This window comes from Peromyscus eremicus, chromosome 10 (genome assembly GCF_949786415.1).
Source record: "Peromyscus eremicus chromosome 10, PerEre_H2_v1, whole genome shotgun sequence".
Taxonomy (NCBI): domain Eukaryota; kingdom Metazoa; phylum Chordata; class Mammalia; order Rodentia; family Cricetidae; genus Peromyscus; species Peromyscus eremicus.
Window position 1 is genome coordinate 36,051,356 of NC_081426.1, and position 14,930 is coordinate 36,066,285.

At 34.6% G+C, this 14,930-nt stretch overlaps 1 protein-coding gene across 11 annotated transcripts in view; it reads right to left on the bottom strand.

Annotated features, from left to right (window-relative positions):
• Rab28 (RAB28, member RAS oncogene family) overlaps positions 1 to 14,930 on the bottom strand; it is a 186,147-nt gene that overhangs the window by 162,115 nt on the left and 9,102 nt on the right. For all 11 annotated transcript variants that reach the window (XR_009381865.1, XR_009381859.1, XR_009381860.1 and 8 more), the window contains exons 3-4: positions 14,370 to 14,458; positions 2,914 to 3,043 (exon numbers count right to left, since the gene is read on the bottom strand). Coding sequence is in view for 3 of the 11 variants with exons in the window: in XM_059275814.1 (XP_059131797.1) it covers positions 2,914 to 3,043; positions 14,370 to 14,458 (219 nt within the window). In the remaining 8 variants the exon portion in view is untranslated. The remainder of the gene's footprint in view (positions 1 to 2,913; positions 3,044 to 14,369; positions 14,459 to 14,930) is intronic.

Here is a 14,930-nt window from a genome sequence, read left to right on the forward strand (position 1 = left end):
ACTGGCACATGCTCAGAATGACGTGGTTGATAGAGGAGCAGGTCATTGCCCAGAAGGGTCAGGTAGATGGTCTTTTATTTTCTATTGTTGTTTTTGTTTGTCTGTTTGTTTTCTTCTCTAATTTTTCTTAATTTTTTATTTTCTTTTGGAGGGAAGGTTATAAAGGCAGAGGATGGATATGAAAAGACTAGGAAATAAGTGGAGTTGGGGTGCATGATGTGAAATTCCTAAAGATCTAATTAAAAATTATGCTTAAAAGAATCTATTTTCAATAAAAGAAATAAAGAAAATAAAGAAAATAAAAACATTTCATCCAAAAGTAAAGCATGTTTAAACAACAATGTAACAATCCAGTTTCCACTCTTAATCTGTCATATTTCTCTTGCTTTGGCAATGTGTGGTCTTTTGTGAATTATACTGCTTTTTAATAAAATTTTATTCCCCCCCCAAAAAAATAAATACACATTGCATTAATTAATGTAACATCAATTTGGAAACACAAATTGTAAAATATTCAGGAGATACAGAGTTAAAGACCTAATAGGCTTAAATGTAGAATAATCTTTCACTATATAATTACGTGAAATTGGGCCAATGACAGATTATACAGTCAATAATAGCCAGGAAATGTTCACCTATAACCTCTTTGTTTTACATTAATAGTCTTTGTGACTATATACTCTGCTATATGTCGTTCTGAAGGGATATATTATAAATATATTTAAGAATGGGGTTATCACTAAGGCAAAAGTGAAAGGTGTGAGTTTTTGTAATAATAAAAATCTCAAATACAGCAATCTATTAATTTTCTGCAAAAATTTAAATAACTTACATACAGTTTTACTTTCTATTTTTAATACCTAGGCATAACACCACCAGCCTAGGCCAGTATTCATCTAGTCTAATATTCTGTTGTTGACATTAACCAATGGTGGATGTGTCACAGGATAATCTAAACATATAGCATAATGTATATAATTATACACTACTATGTCATTATCTCAGATGATGGTTAGATTACACCCTGAAAGAAATGAAAACAAATCCCAATTCCTCTCTCTCCTCTACAGCTTCCCATATGGTGATAGGAAACCTCCAAAAAAAGTATAAGCAGAATATAAGTTAATACTTTGGTAACATGACAACTGACCAAGAAATTATCATCTAAAATGAAAAGCTGCACACAGAAATAGAAACCAAAGTGACCAAAACCTATTATTTGGAAGGGAAATTTCAATATGAACTACAAATCATGATTCACTCCAAAAGAATTACTTATAAAACAGATGTGTAATTTTTAGTTAAAGCTAAAGACAAAACACTACAATTTCTACCAAAGGCCATGCCATTTTGTGACATGCAATACTTTTTTCTAGACAGCTGACAGTATTATTTTTAACTCTGCAGAGAAATGGCTTCACACCTGTTTCATAATGGTTTTAAACTAGGGATTAGGTTTATTAAATGCTCATCTTGGTGTGCAAAACTACATAATGCAGAAACCTAGTTCACCATTTAGGAAATACTATTTCCTAAATAATTACAGAGAAAAATGTATTGCATCTTTCAGACATTTAGAGAAGACAATTCTCTTGGTAGTATAGGTAGGCATTGATTTAACAACGCTTGCACTCAGGAAACAGTTCCAAACTAAATCCTCCATGGTATAATTTGAATTCATTTTCTCTTTCTCTGACCTCAAGTAACTGGAGAATATCAGATCACACCATAACATTTCATGTATCTAAAACCTCTTATTAATGTCTTCTTTTCAAAATTACTACAGATCTATGAAGTTGAGTCCCAGGTTCAGTTTTATGATTTCTATATGATATATATCATAGTTTAAGAAACTGATCTCAAAAAATTACTTATCCATACTTTTTTACTAAGGACTATACTTTCACTAATACATTACTCTCCCCCCGCCCAAAAAAAATTATCTGCATTTCAGAAATAAATCTTAAAATTCAGGAAATGTTTATAAAATATGGGAATGAGGAATAATTAAACTCCACCCAGGCACTATTCCTTTTTCTGAATAAAAGATCATTTAATAAAATGTCTCAAAGCCACTGGGACAGAGCTGAAGCTGTAATACACTGTCACAAAATCTACAGCTGTGCTGCTATTCTTAACAGTCCATGTTGCTTCCTGAAGAACAAAGGGAGTCAAAACATACACTATCAGTCTTGAACGTACTTTTATAAAAGCAGCAGATAAATTAGGGCAGAACAAGCCTCAAAATAGTTACTGAACAGTAAAGGATGTCTTAATTACACTGTAATACCTGAAATGGGGGTTCAATTCACATGTTTGAAGGTTACTTCTTAAACTGCAATGTGAGCCATATGGTATACTACGAATTTCAGAGATTAAATGTCACTTATGGAAAAAAATGTTGCTGGATGGTTATTCATATTCACAAGAATTTTCTACTTAAACTCCAAAAACGCTGTTTCCAGATATCAAAAATTTTTTTAGGAAAAAAATGATCAACAAGTTAGGCAAACACCTTTGTAAAGTCTTAGCTTAGACCACCATTACAAAATACCAAAGACCAATGAACAAATAACATTATTTCTTATAGTTGTAGGGACTGGTAAGTCCAATATGAAGGTGCCAGCAGATGGTAGTGAGAATCCTCTTCCTGATTTGATGGTCACCTTCTTGCTGTGTCTTCATATCACAGAGAAAAACATCCTCTCTTATGTCTCTACTTCTTATAAGGGTACTAATCCCATTCGTGAGGACTCCATTATTATGACCCAGTGACTTAGTAAAAGCTATACCTTCACTAACCACCACACTGGGAACTCAAGTCTTAAAATGTCAATTGGTGGGAAAACACAAACCTTCAGTCCACAGAACCAAATAAACTTTACTACACAAAAATAAGTAGTACCAACTTACTTTTATTGCCCACCAAAGCAACCAGGGGCTGAGTTTCTGACTCTTCACTCACTGTCTTCACCACAGAATACCAATCTTCTAAATTCTCAAAGCTTTGATAATTTGTAATATCATATACCAAGAGGATTCCCTGTCACAAAAGAAATATAGAATATTTATAACATACTTCTGAAATATTAATACTTTTTAATGCTTCAGATATATCAGGTATACTGTAAAGTGTAGCTATGTTTTTATATATAAACCAATTTCAACTTAAATGTGTTATTAGTAGAAACAATATCAATGATCGCACTCACAACAAATCCTGAAACAAAGGTATAATTTTATCAAAATTGTAAGTAATTTCCAAATAAGATACCTGAAGAATTCTTAGTAGATTCAGGATAAGAAAATTCCATTACAAAAAAAGCTAAAAGGACTAAAATCTCACCTCTTACTTTGACAAGGTCAAACATTTAAACTTTTCAATAAGTAACCATCTGCTGCTTCTCCAATTTTAAATGTCTTCAAAAATGAGATTCCACGATGTCCCTTGATGGGCAATTTTAGTGTTTAACACAATTTTCTTTAAATGAAATGTGGATTTCCTCCTTTAGTCCTCTGTGCATTTAGAGAACAACTAGAGAGTATCCTCCTTTTAACAACCCCTCATATACTTAAAGACAGTTAAGTAACTCCTTACCAGTCTGCTTTCCAGAGTAAATAAACTCAGTTCCTTAAAACTGCCTCAAAGGGCCTATTTTCTGTCCCTGTAATCGTGGCTGTTGATTCTTCCCAGGACACACTACATAGAGTTTTTTGACATCCTCTTTAAAATGAGCAATGTAAAACTGGACATGATACTATAATAAGAGTCCAAGAAAAGCTAAATGTAAAAGAGGGGTTGCTTCCTGCCTCTTATATATCATATTCCTTTTTAATTTATCCCATTATACTGTAATAGAAGAATGAGAAATATATACATACACAAAAATAACAGAACCACATACTTGATTTTCATCCAGTTTGTGGTGAAACACTTAGTACAAAGCTCTGCTTACACAATAAGTCACTCATGGCCTTCATGTATAACTATTTTTGCATCTGCTATGTATCAAACACAGATCTAGATCATTACACCAATCCTCACCACAACCTACAGAGATTGGCATCATTAACCCCATTTTATTGATAGAAAGGTTATAATAACCAAGACAACCCAGACAGGTAACTGATGGAGTCAGGACTTTAGTCAAGGACTAAATGCATTCATCTGCAGACCCTATACCATGCATTTTACTGACTACTAAGGATATGAATGCTAAACTTCAAGTAACTCAGTCTTCCAGGAAAACTAAACATATAAACAGGTGAGTATACAACACAGCAGTCACAGCAGGTAATAAGTTAGTAATGAGCTTGGAGTTCCACTGTGGCTGCTATCAATGTGCCATTACTGAACGAGGACACTACTACATACATTTCTACCCTACACATAAACTATAAATGTGACCAACCTTGGGATCCCAGACAACAGAAATTATAGCAATTTAGTAGACAATTCATTTTGATCACATAACATCTCTAAAACTTTTTAGTTGACATAAAAAAAATTTAATCATGAATGTATTCAACAACTGGCTCACAAAAACTGCCCAAAATTAAGAGTTGAGTTTCTAAAACTAGAACAAATTGGCTGCTATTATGATTTTCCAGTACTGAGCTTTTATTAAAACACATTGGCCCTTAAGTCACCTATTTATTGTCTTTAAAAGTAAATTTCTAGAGACTAGAGAGATGGTTCAAGGGCTAAGAGCACTGGCTCTTCTCCCAGAGAACCTGGGTTCAGTTCCCAGCACCCACATGGCAGCTGTGATCACTCCTGTTTCAGAGGTTCCAAGACCCTCTTCTGGCCTCTGAGGGTACTACAAACATGTGATACACAGATACAACATGCAGGCAAAATACCCATACACATACAAAAAAAATTGAATCTTACAATTAGATTTCTGATGGTCTCCAAGATCCTTTTCAATATTCTGTAATTTTAAAGTCAGGTGTGGCAGCTCACAGATAAAACCCCAGAACTAAAGAGACTAAGGTGGATGGATTGTTCTGAGTTTGAGTCTAGCCTCCACTACTCAGTGAACTCTAGAACTGTCTGGACTATACAGCAACACTCAGTCTCAAAAACTTTTTAAATAGAGTACCTAAGTTTGCCAGGCATAGTGGCATCCACTTGCAATACCAGTATTTGGGAGGCAGAGCAAAAAGGATCAAGAGTTCAAAGCCAGCTTTAGTTACATAGTAAGTACAAGACCAGCCTAGGCTAGATGAGAACTTGTATCAAAAAACAAAAATACAATGTTGTGAAATTTTACATAAAACCACTCTGTCTGATTTATTTTGGTAACAACACCTATTTCTTTCTTCCAAGATTATTTTGGTCATTGACCAAAATAGAGTATCTGAAATAAGAAGTGCAATTTCAATTTCTTAAAGACTATAGCTCCAAAACTGAACTTTAGAGACAGCCAATCCTTACTTTATTGACTCTACCTCCCACTGTAATAGGTGATAGTATTTATTGTTTGCTTGAAAGAGTTCTATCCTTGGATACCAGGCCTGGACACATCATCTACTTAATCTGAATAATTATTTTTTCGATCCCACTTTTAAAATGTTTAATAAGCCTATACGATTAAGAGAATAAACACCAAACAGATCACTTGAAATTAGTAGTTTATATAACTGTACATGATTTTTATTACTCAATGTGAATCACATTCTCATGGTAACTTTGAGTTATATCATATTACTTAAATAAAGCCCAGACATGTTATAACTAATCCTTGAGATACTGGACTCTTTTGATTAATACGTGAAAATCTTTACCCAAGGTGGAGTGGAACAATAGCTGTGTAAGACAAAACACAAGGAAATAGAACATGCATGCCACCATGTACTGATGGCTAGCACAGTGGTGCATGCCTTTAAACCTAGGATTTAGGAGGCATAGGCACGTGGATCTCCAACAAAGGTTCCAGCCCATGTATATTCCAGATAAGCTTCTATTTAATGTAACCATACTCTTTCACTTAAGAATTATCAGTGGCTGCTAGTATTACAACTGCAGAGCTGACTCACTGCAACAGAGATAATAATAGCCTGTGAGGCCTCCCTGAAATATTTACATCTAACTCTGCCAATCCCTACTCTAGACCAATGTGTATTTTTCAGCTATTCTTTTGAATCCTTTTAGAGTCGTAAAAAGATATACTTCATTCACTAACCTAGCTATCCTTCAACCCAAATATTCCCAACACAATTAAATGTAAAATCTTTCTTATATTTAATTATGTTTCACATTTATTATTTTGTATTTTTTCTTTTCATAATTATTACTGGTTATGACCTTAAGTGCTAAACTGAAAATCTGAAAATCTGATATGACAAAAAGAAAACAAAATACAGAAGAAACTTAAGGAGTTTCAGCTTCTAATACATAATTTTGGTCATCAACTCTGACCTTAAAACATAAAAATCAGATTTTTCAGGGGCTCATCAGAGAACTGAGATTGGAGGACAAATCACTGCCCTGAAGCCTAGAAAGCCTAGTAAATGACAAGAGTACAGACAAGCCCTATTTCCCTGGATCAGAAGTTGCTGGAGATGGTAATGTAGAACACAGTAATGCTAACAACCTGCAGGAAGGTGTTGCCTAGCTGGAACATGAAGGGCTCTCAGCAGCCCAGTCTTCAGATCACCCCCACTTTCACAGGGTTTACCTGCAGGAACTTGCAGAGAAAAGAAAAGGTCCACCCCAGGTTCTGACATGGAGAAAGTAACCATCGCAATACCCTACAAAGCATTTGATCCCATGGGCAAAAGAAGGTTTCCAACTTCCAACTCCTCTAGCCATCTTCTCATTGAGCTGAGGCCCACTAAAAGACTGACATGTTTTCATTAGAACACAGAACTTTTCCCTTCCTCCTTACTTTAGTACAGTATCAACAGAGCTTCAGGATAAGAGCAACTATAAGCAAATACTTCAACAGAGAAGAGTTCTTTAAAATATCTAAAAAGTGTGGGATGAAATAAAGACACTAGAGGAATTGATATCTCTGGCACCTATAGCTGTAAGTGAAAGGAAGCAATGTATTCAGTGCCAAAGCAACATAAAACTTCATACCAAAAGCCCATTTACCTGAATTCTCCTTATTCACTTCATTTTGTCCATCATTCAATAGAAAATTATAAGGCATTTACTATAAGTACTCTTTCCCTGGGGGATATAAATAACGATTTACCCATCTGTAGGGGGTACCAATGACAAAATAAAGTGCATTCCACTCAAGTCCAATTTAAGGAACCAATGAGCTTATATGGCTTATGGAGTATGGATGAGGTATTACTTCTAGGATACGTTAGTAGCCCTGAAACAGCTATATTACCAGATCTCCCTCCAGCACGGATGATGACTTCACCATACTGCATAGATAGAGTGTCACTTCAGTTAATCTTCTACATACTACATACTCTAATATCTTCCCAGACCAAGAGGCCCTGTGCAATTAGGATACAATTGCATACAAATGGCAGACAGGTGTGGAAGGGACCTTCTGGAATTGCATACAAATGGCAGACAGGTGTGGAAGGGACCTTCTGGAATCTCAGTTGAGGATCCAGTAATCCTTCTCCCACCCCATTCTTTTATAAGGGGACATCAACACATCAACAGTCAAAAGCTTGCTCTTCAGGGACTCTTCCAAGGAATTACCTCCACTCTGGTGAGGATGCTTTGTGTTTGTGGTTGAAGGTGTGATCTCTCAGCTTCCTGTCCTTGCAACTATGCCTGTCACCTGGGTCATGCTGTCCCACTGTGATGGACTCTTAACCCTCTGGAACCATATGCCAAAATAATCTCTTCTCTAAGTTGCTTTGGTCACGACGGTTTATCACAGCAATAGAAAAGTAACTAATACAGTGCTTTGGGGTTGAATACATTTCTCAGGAAAGAAGAAAGACCAGTAATCTAAGTTACCATGATAGGAAACCAAAATAAAGGCAATTTCAGACTAAAGCAAGTAAAAGGGAGTAGAAATAAAAAGTAGAGCACAAATCAATAAAATTGAAAAGAGAAAAATAGTACAAAAAATAGTACAAAAAGTCAAGATTCTTCAAAAAAGCAATTAGAGGGGAAAGACACAAATGAACAGTAGCAGAATGAATAAAAGGTCATCATGATGACATCACAGGTATCAAAAGGATATATTATCAACTTTATGGCTACAAATTCGGTAATATAGGGGAAATGGACCAAATGTCTAACATTCAGTACCAAATTTTTTGGACTCCTAGGGTCTTTACCACCAGCCTCAGCCCCAAAAAGCCTCTTGGGTAGTCAGTTCCTCAGGAAAACCATCAAAGCTGAGTCTCTTGATTTATCAGGATTCCCTCCAAAAACTATCAGAATCTTCTTGGTCACAAACAAATACACCTTTCTCAGAAGTTTCATTTTAATTTCAACTCAAGACCCAGAATGATCCTGGCAACTATGGAATTTAATTTTCTTAGCAAGGCTGTGGCCATCTAAAACTATCAGCATTTCTCCTATCCCAGACACCTTTTACCACCCACTGGCCATCATCTTTCTCCTGTCTTCATGCCCACGCCACCCTTCTGTTTCCCACCCTAATTCAGCCTCCAGCTGATCCTTTCCTTCCCAAACCTTTCAAATGACCTTTAAAAATGCAATTTCAACTTTAAGAAATGCTTCTTTCAATGCTCCAGTATCTTCATTGTACTAGACCTTCCCTTCCAGTTTCAAGAAGATATGACTACTTCTCTTTGTAACATTCAAGACTCTTCTACATAAATTATAAGGTTACTTTATGCAGTTGTTTGTTTGAATCTGTTTCATGTATTTGATAAGCATGAGTCAGTACATCAAACGCACAGCATTCTCAAGGTAATAACTGATCACTGTTTTGAGGTAACAAACATTGTTGGCTATACCTCATATCCTTAATAAATTTTTCTCCATTTTTATTATAAATGGCAAATGATATCTTAATTTTAATTATAATATTTCATATTCTTAATAATTTTTCTAGTGACTGCCTTTACTATAATTTTATTTAAATTAAAATAAATATATTAATCTTAGTCTTAATAATTATAAACACTGAATACATCTTAATCTCAAAAATGAAAGGCTCTTTGATCCTTAAAATGCAGAGTTTTTTTCTTCCTAACCTGCAAGAGAAATAATTTATTTTTTTAATTATACAGAGAAATTAATTAAATCATACATACTATGCAATAGCTATAATATAGTACACTTACAACCTGTAAAAATAACACTACAGATGGACTCTGCACATTGCATTTATATATTTATGCATTTACATATACATAAGAACAATAAAGAAAAAGAGAGCATGAATTTGAGAGGGAGCCAAAGGAAGGGGGAATAGAAATGAATGGAGGGAGAAGAGGGAGGACAGAAATAATATAATTAAGTTTAATTTTTAAAACTGAAAATTAAAAAAAAATTAAAGAAATGCCAGTGCAAGAAGGGTATAAATATAACTATATTTGGCAAATATCCAATAAAGAAATCATAGTAAAAGATAGTAAAAGGACTCAAGCGTCAAGCTTTTAGATATAATCTGTCCCTAGTTGTCATGCTGGCACCAAATCATTTTGTTGGTGGTTAACAAGCAGGCTCATCTATGTAGGGCATTGATGCACAAGAGTAGTTGTGTTCTACCTCACAAATGACTACACTTCATTGAGTTTATGCTCAGTAGAGCAGTGTTTGCAAACCACTTAGATTCCAGGATGGAAAGAGCTACGAAAATGAAACATCCAGTCCTTCTCTGAGGTTTGTTATTAGCCTCTGTTAGCCACAGGTTACAGGGCACTAAACACTATGTACTGTGTATTTGCTCCTAACCGCTAGGAAAAATAGCCTATAACATCTTACTGAAGCCTTCTAGACATTTTAAAGTTAATTTAAAATCCAGGCATTTAACTGGGACTTATTTTAATTCTTAAAACTGGCTCTTGTCAAAATATCTTAATTCCTTCTGGAGGTCAATTTACTTGGTTTCAACCTATACTATCCAATGAATGTTTGCTAAAGTTTAATGATACTAGGAGAAAAAAAAAGATGGTAAAATAATCAGTTTTATCTAAAGCCTAGTAAACGTCTATCTTTCAAATAAACTTTTTTCCTGGATACTAATGCTTAAAACAAAAAATTCACATGTACACAAGAAGTAATACCCAGACTTATAGAAGATAAATGAAAAATGTGTATAAAATAATTCTATATACAATGCAGAAGTCAGAATGCTAAGTAGCATATTAAGTTGGTTTCCTAAAAGCAGACTGCCAAGACAGCATGTGTAAAGAGTTTATTATGCCCTGGTAAAAAGTATCACTCCCCAGATGCTGGCATCCTTGGCTGAGGGATATTATTTACATATATTTTAACAAAACAGCCTAACTGATAAATGTACTTTTATGTATTCTACATACTATTTAGGTTTATAATTTCTGGAGAGCACAAAAACAGCTATTACATTGTCATTAACACGATAATTTATTTCATCTTCTCAGAATTCCAAGTTTCTTAGGATGATTTTCTCAGAAAAACTATACTACCCTGTTATTTAGCATAGCAGGGTACATGCTTGGTAATAAAATTGTGAATAAAACATCAGCAAAAAAAAAAACCAGTCAATATATACCATCAAGGTAGAGCCATGCATGACACATTCTAAGAAGGCACCTAACACTCACTTTCTTCTAAGAAATGAAGTTCATTTCATCAAACTGAAGAGTTCTCAAAAAAGGGAAAAATAAGAATTCTAGGCACCAAGCCTAGTGACATATGCCTTTAATTCCAGCACTTAAGAGGAAGGCAGATCTTTGAGTTCAGGACTAGCCTGGTCTACAGAGAGAGTTCTAAGATAATCAGAACTACACACAAAAACCCTGTCTCAGGAAAAAAAAAAGTAGCCAAAAGCAAACAAACAAAATCCTGAAAGAAATTCTATACAATCTCACATTTTAAGCAATTATGTAACAATATAAAATATATAGACTTAAGGATATAGTTGCATAATATTATGAATATAGTAAGTTATATACCTGAGAATAGTTAGCATATTTTGTGACTTTCACAATACTTCCTTTTATATAAAAGCAATAAGTTTTAAATAATTTAAATAATATATTTTACATGATTTAAAGTAGAGCAAAAATAACAGAATCCAATTCATGTACATTATATTGTGCAATTTTAAAGCAAAGAAGAAGATAATTAATTTTTATATTATCTGTCCCATGATGCATAAAGCACTTATATTGTCTACCATAAACAAAGCTATTCTGGGTAGAAAAGACAGCTCAACAGATTAACCCACCACATAAAGGTGGAAGGCGAGAACAGACTCCACAAAGTTGTTCTCTGACCTCCACAGGTGCACAATGGCATGTGTATACACATAAGCACAATAAAATTAAAAACAAAAAAATTTTAAAGCTGCTCTATGTGACACACTGAGTTAAACATCACTAGAAGAGAGACATCTTAATTTTTATTAAAAAGAAAAAAAGATATGTGCCCTATAGATATATTTTATGGGATAAGGAGGAAAAGATGTGTTATTTTCAAACACAATTTAACCATTTTCTTAAGTACAACAAGGACTGTGGCTTTCTGCACCTCTCTGCACAGCTACTTCTCTTTGGCTTAATATCTATTTTAAACATAAAAGGTTTAATAAGAAAGAAAAGGGACTGGGGATCCAGTAGCTCAGTGGAATAGCATTTGCCTTATATGTATAAGGCCATAGGATTGATGCTCCAGCACCATAGAGGAAAAAAAAACTAAACATTTGCAGAAAGGGACCAAAAAAAAAAAAATCTAAGCTACAGCTTTAAAAAGTGCATGTATATCAGGTCATATAATCACAAATATAAATGTGACACATGAACAGAAAGACATTACAGAAGAAACATAACGTAGAAAAGACAAAGAAGAAAATTTGAGGAGTCAAACTTAAGTGAAAACACCTGTCTCCGGAACCTTCCCAAATGATTCAGTACCCTGTCTGCCTCATTTATACTTCCCAATAATTTGTAGAAAAGTAGATTCCATTTTCCATGGCAATTGGTAAGAGCCAAATTGTGTACATAGAGTACTGTCTTCATCCTACAGATTCATTTTTTTTTTTTACAAGAAACATAGTTTCACTTTAACCAAATTATACTTTATTTTTGTTTGGCTCTTGTTTATTTGGCCTTTTTTGTGGGGGTTGGTTTTTTGAGACAAGGTTTCTCTGTTTAGCCCTGGCTGTCCTGGGAACTCACTCTGTAGACCAGACTAGCCTCAAACTCAAAGATCTGTCTGCCTCTGCCTCATAAGTTCTGGGACTAAAGGCTTGTGTCACCACCACCTGGCTCCAAATTATGCTTTCTATACTTAAAACATCAAACTCCAATAAATAACTATGGTGATATTTTATTTGTACTGAAATGTGATTTTATTTGTATGTTAATAAATAAAGTTGCCCGGGGGTCAGAGCTATTAGAGCCATAGCAAAAGCTGGGCCGTGGTGGTGCACGCCTTTAATCCCAGCACTTGGTAGGCAGAGCTAAGTAGATCTCTGTGTGTTCAAGGATATATCCAGCATTGGAGACACACGCCTTTAATCTCAATACCAACCACAGAAGACCTGGAGGTCTGTACAGACAAGCAATGACAAGGAGGTCATGTGGTTGGGTTTACAACCAATGAGAAGTCTTTATTTATAAAGACAGACACACAGGAAGTAGGTCTCTTTTGGAGAGGTAGGACCACCGCGATAGTGAAGGGTAAGGTTTTTAGCTCTTAGCTATTGCTCTGACCTCTTGGCTTGTATCTCTGTATTGGCTCTGTGTTTCTTATTTAATAAGATGGTTGGTTACTTCTACAAATAACTATGAACATTTAGAGATTACCCTCATGTCTCGTGATGATGAAGAAGATGTACACTAAAATCAGAAGCAAAAGCAGAAATAAATAGTACATACACAAGTCCTATGTAAGAGCTCAGCTAAGTGCCATGCACTTCTTCACTTGTCCACAAACATGCTACTTCAGTAGACAATGACATAAATAGCATTACTGCATTCCTAAAGTCTCTGTTAAAAAAAATAAAAAGCAACCCACCAAAGCATTAAAATAGTAATTATTCTTCACTGGATATCTTTAAAATGAAATAATTTCTAAAGTGTTTTTCAAGCATGTACATTTTCTATTTGTATAATTTCATTTAAAAACAAACTATAGCCAGACATAATGGTTCACATCTGTAATTTCAGCTCTTGGGAGGCTGAGGCAGAAGGGGACTGCCATGAATTTTAAGCCAGCCTAGGCTACAAGTGATTTCCAGGCCAGCCTGGGCCACAGTATTAGATTCAGTCTCAAAAAAAAAAGACACAAGCATAAATTACATCTGTTACAAGCTCAAACTGCCAAAAAAATAAAAAATAAAGAACAGAAACAAAAAGGCAATTATTCAAGTAACATTTCTACATAGATTTTCCTCTGAAAACACGCCTTACTATATTAAACTATTACATTACTCCATATACATAATCATATCTATTTTTCTGGTACAGAGTAAGGTTATATATATTTTTAGTCTGAATTATAATTATTTAGTAAGCCAATACATAGGTCCAAAAGATAGGTACATAGATATGTCTTTTGTTCCTTCCAACTTAAAATGAAATACTCCTTCAATATTTCTCATTCAGTTTATTGATAGCAGTCATGTAACCAAATCACTGCATTTATTCAACTAATGACAGTAGTATTTAGTAAGGTGTATGTGAAAGTTTTAAAGAGTTTTCTAATTCCCACCAAATCATTCCAAATGTAGTCTGGAAAGAATGAAACTAAAGGACTAGCACATATAAAATTAATCTCTACATATCAGATAAAAATCAAATTAGCAGGCCAGGTGTGGCGGCATGTTAATGACAGTACTTGGAAAGCAGAAGCAGGCAAACCTGAGTTCTAGGCCAGCCTGGTCCAGCCAGAAATACACAGGTAACCTGTCTTGAAACAAACCAAAAAAAAATAAAATAATGAATAATAATAATAGCCAACTCTCAGAGGGATAGCACTGGCTGCTTTTCTAGAGGACACAGGTTCAATTCCAGCCCCCACATAGCAGCTCCCAACCATCTGTAACTCTAGTCCCAGAGAATCTGATGCCCTCTTCTGGCCTCCTTAGGCACCACATGCATGTGGTGCACAGACAACATGCAAGAAAAAAAAAAAAAAAAAGCCATACACATGAAATAAAAAGAAAAATTAAAAATCTGTGTTTCTGTGTGTATGATGTGTAACCGCATGCTTTGTAAGGAAAGTATTTACTATTAGGATAATCACAGAACTCACGTCATACCTGTGCTCCATAGATGTATTTATCCAACATCTTGCCACCTATTGTCTGCCCTCCTATATCCCAAACTTGAAGGGTAACATTCAGATTTCCTAGAATATAAAAATAATACAAAATAGGAATATAAAAGACTAACAATCCAACAACTAAGCACAGAATCATAGAACACTAAGTAACAAGGATAAAATCTAATGCCAAGTTTATTCTAGAAGTATATACAGTCAGATATTTAAAACTGAAAACAATGTTGTCAAACAAACCACAGTGGGAAAATTTTACTTCATATTTCTAAGGAAACATCTCTATAATTTCATTTAATAAAAAATAAAATGCAGTGCCAGGCATGGTGATGCACTTCTTTAATCCCAGGACTTACAGGAGAATCTGAGTTGGAGGCCAGCCTGATCTACATAGTGTTCTAGGACAGCCGGGACTACATAGTGAGGCCCATTTCAGAAAACAAAAATAAAATAAATAAAACACTGCATGCATTAATTTACAAACTTAAGCCTTACCAAAATTAATTATTTTCAGAGACTGGTCCAATATAAAGCACATATACAC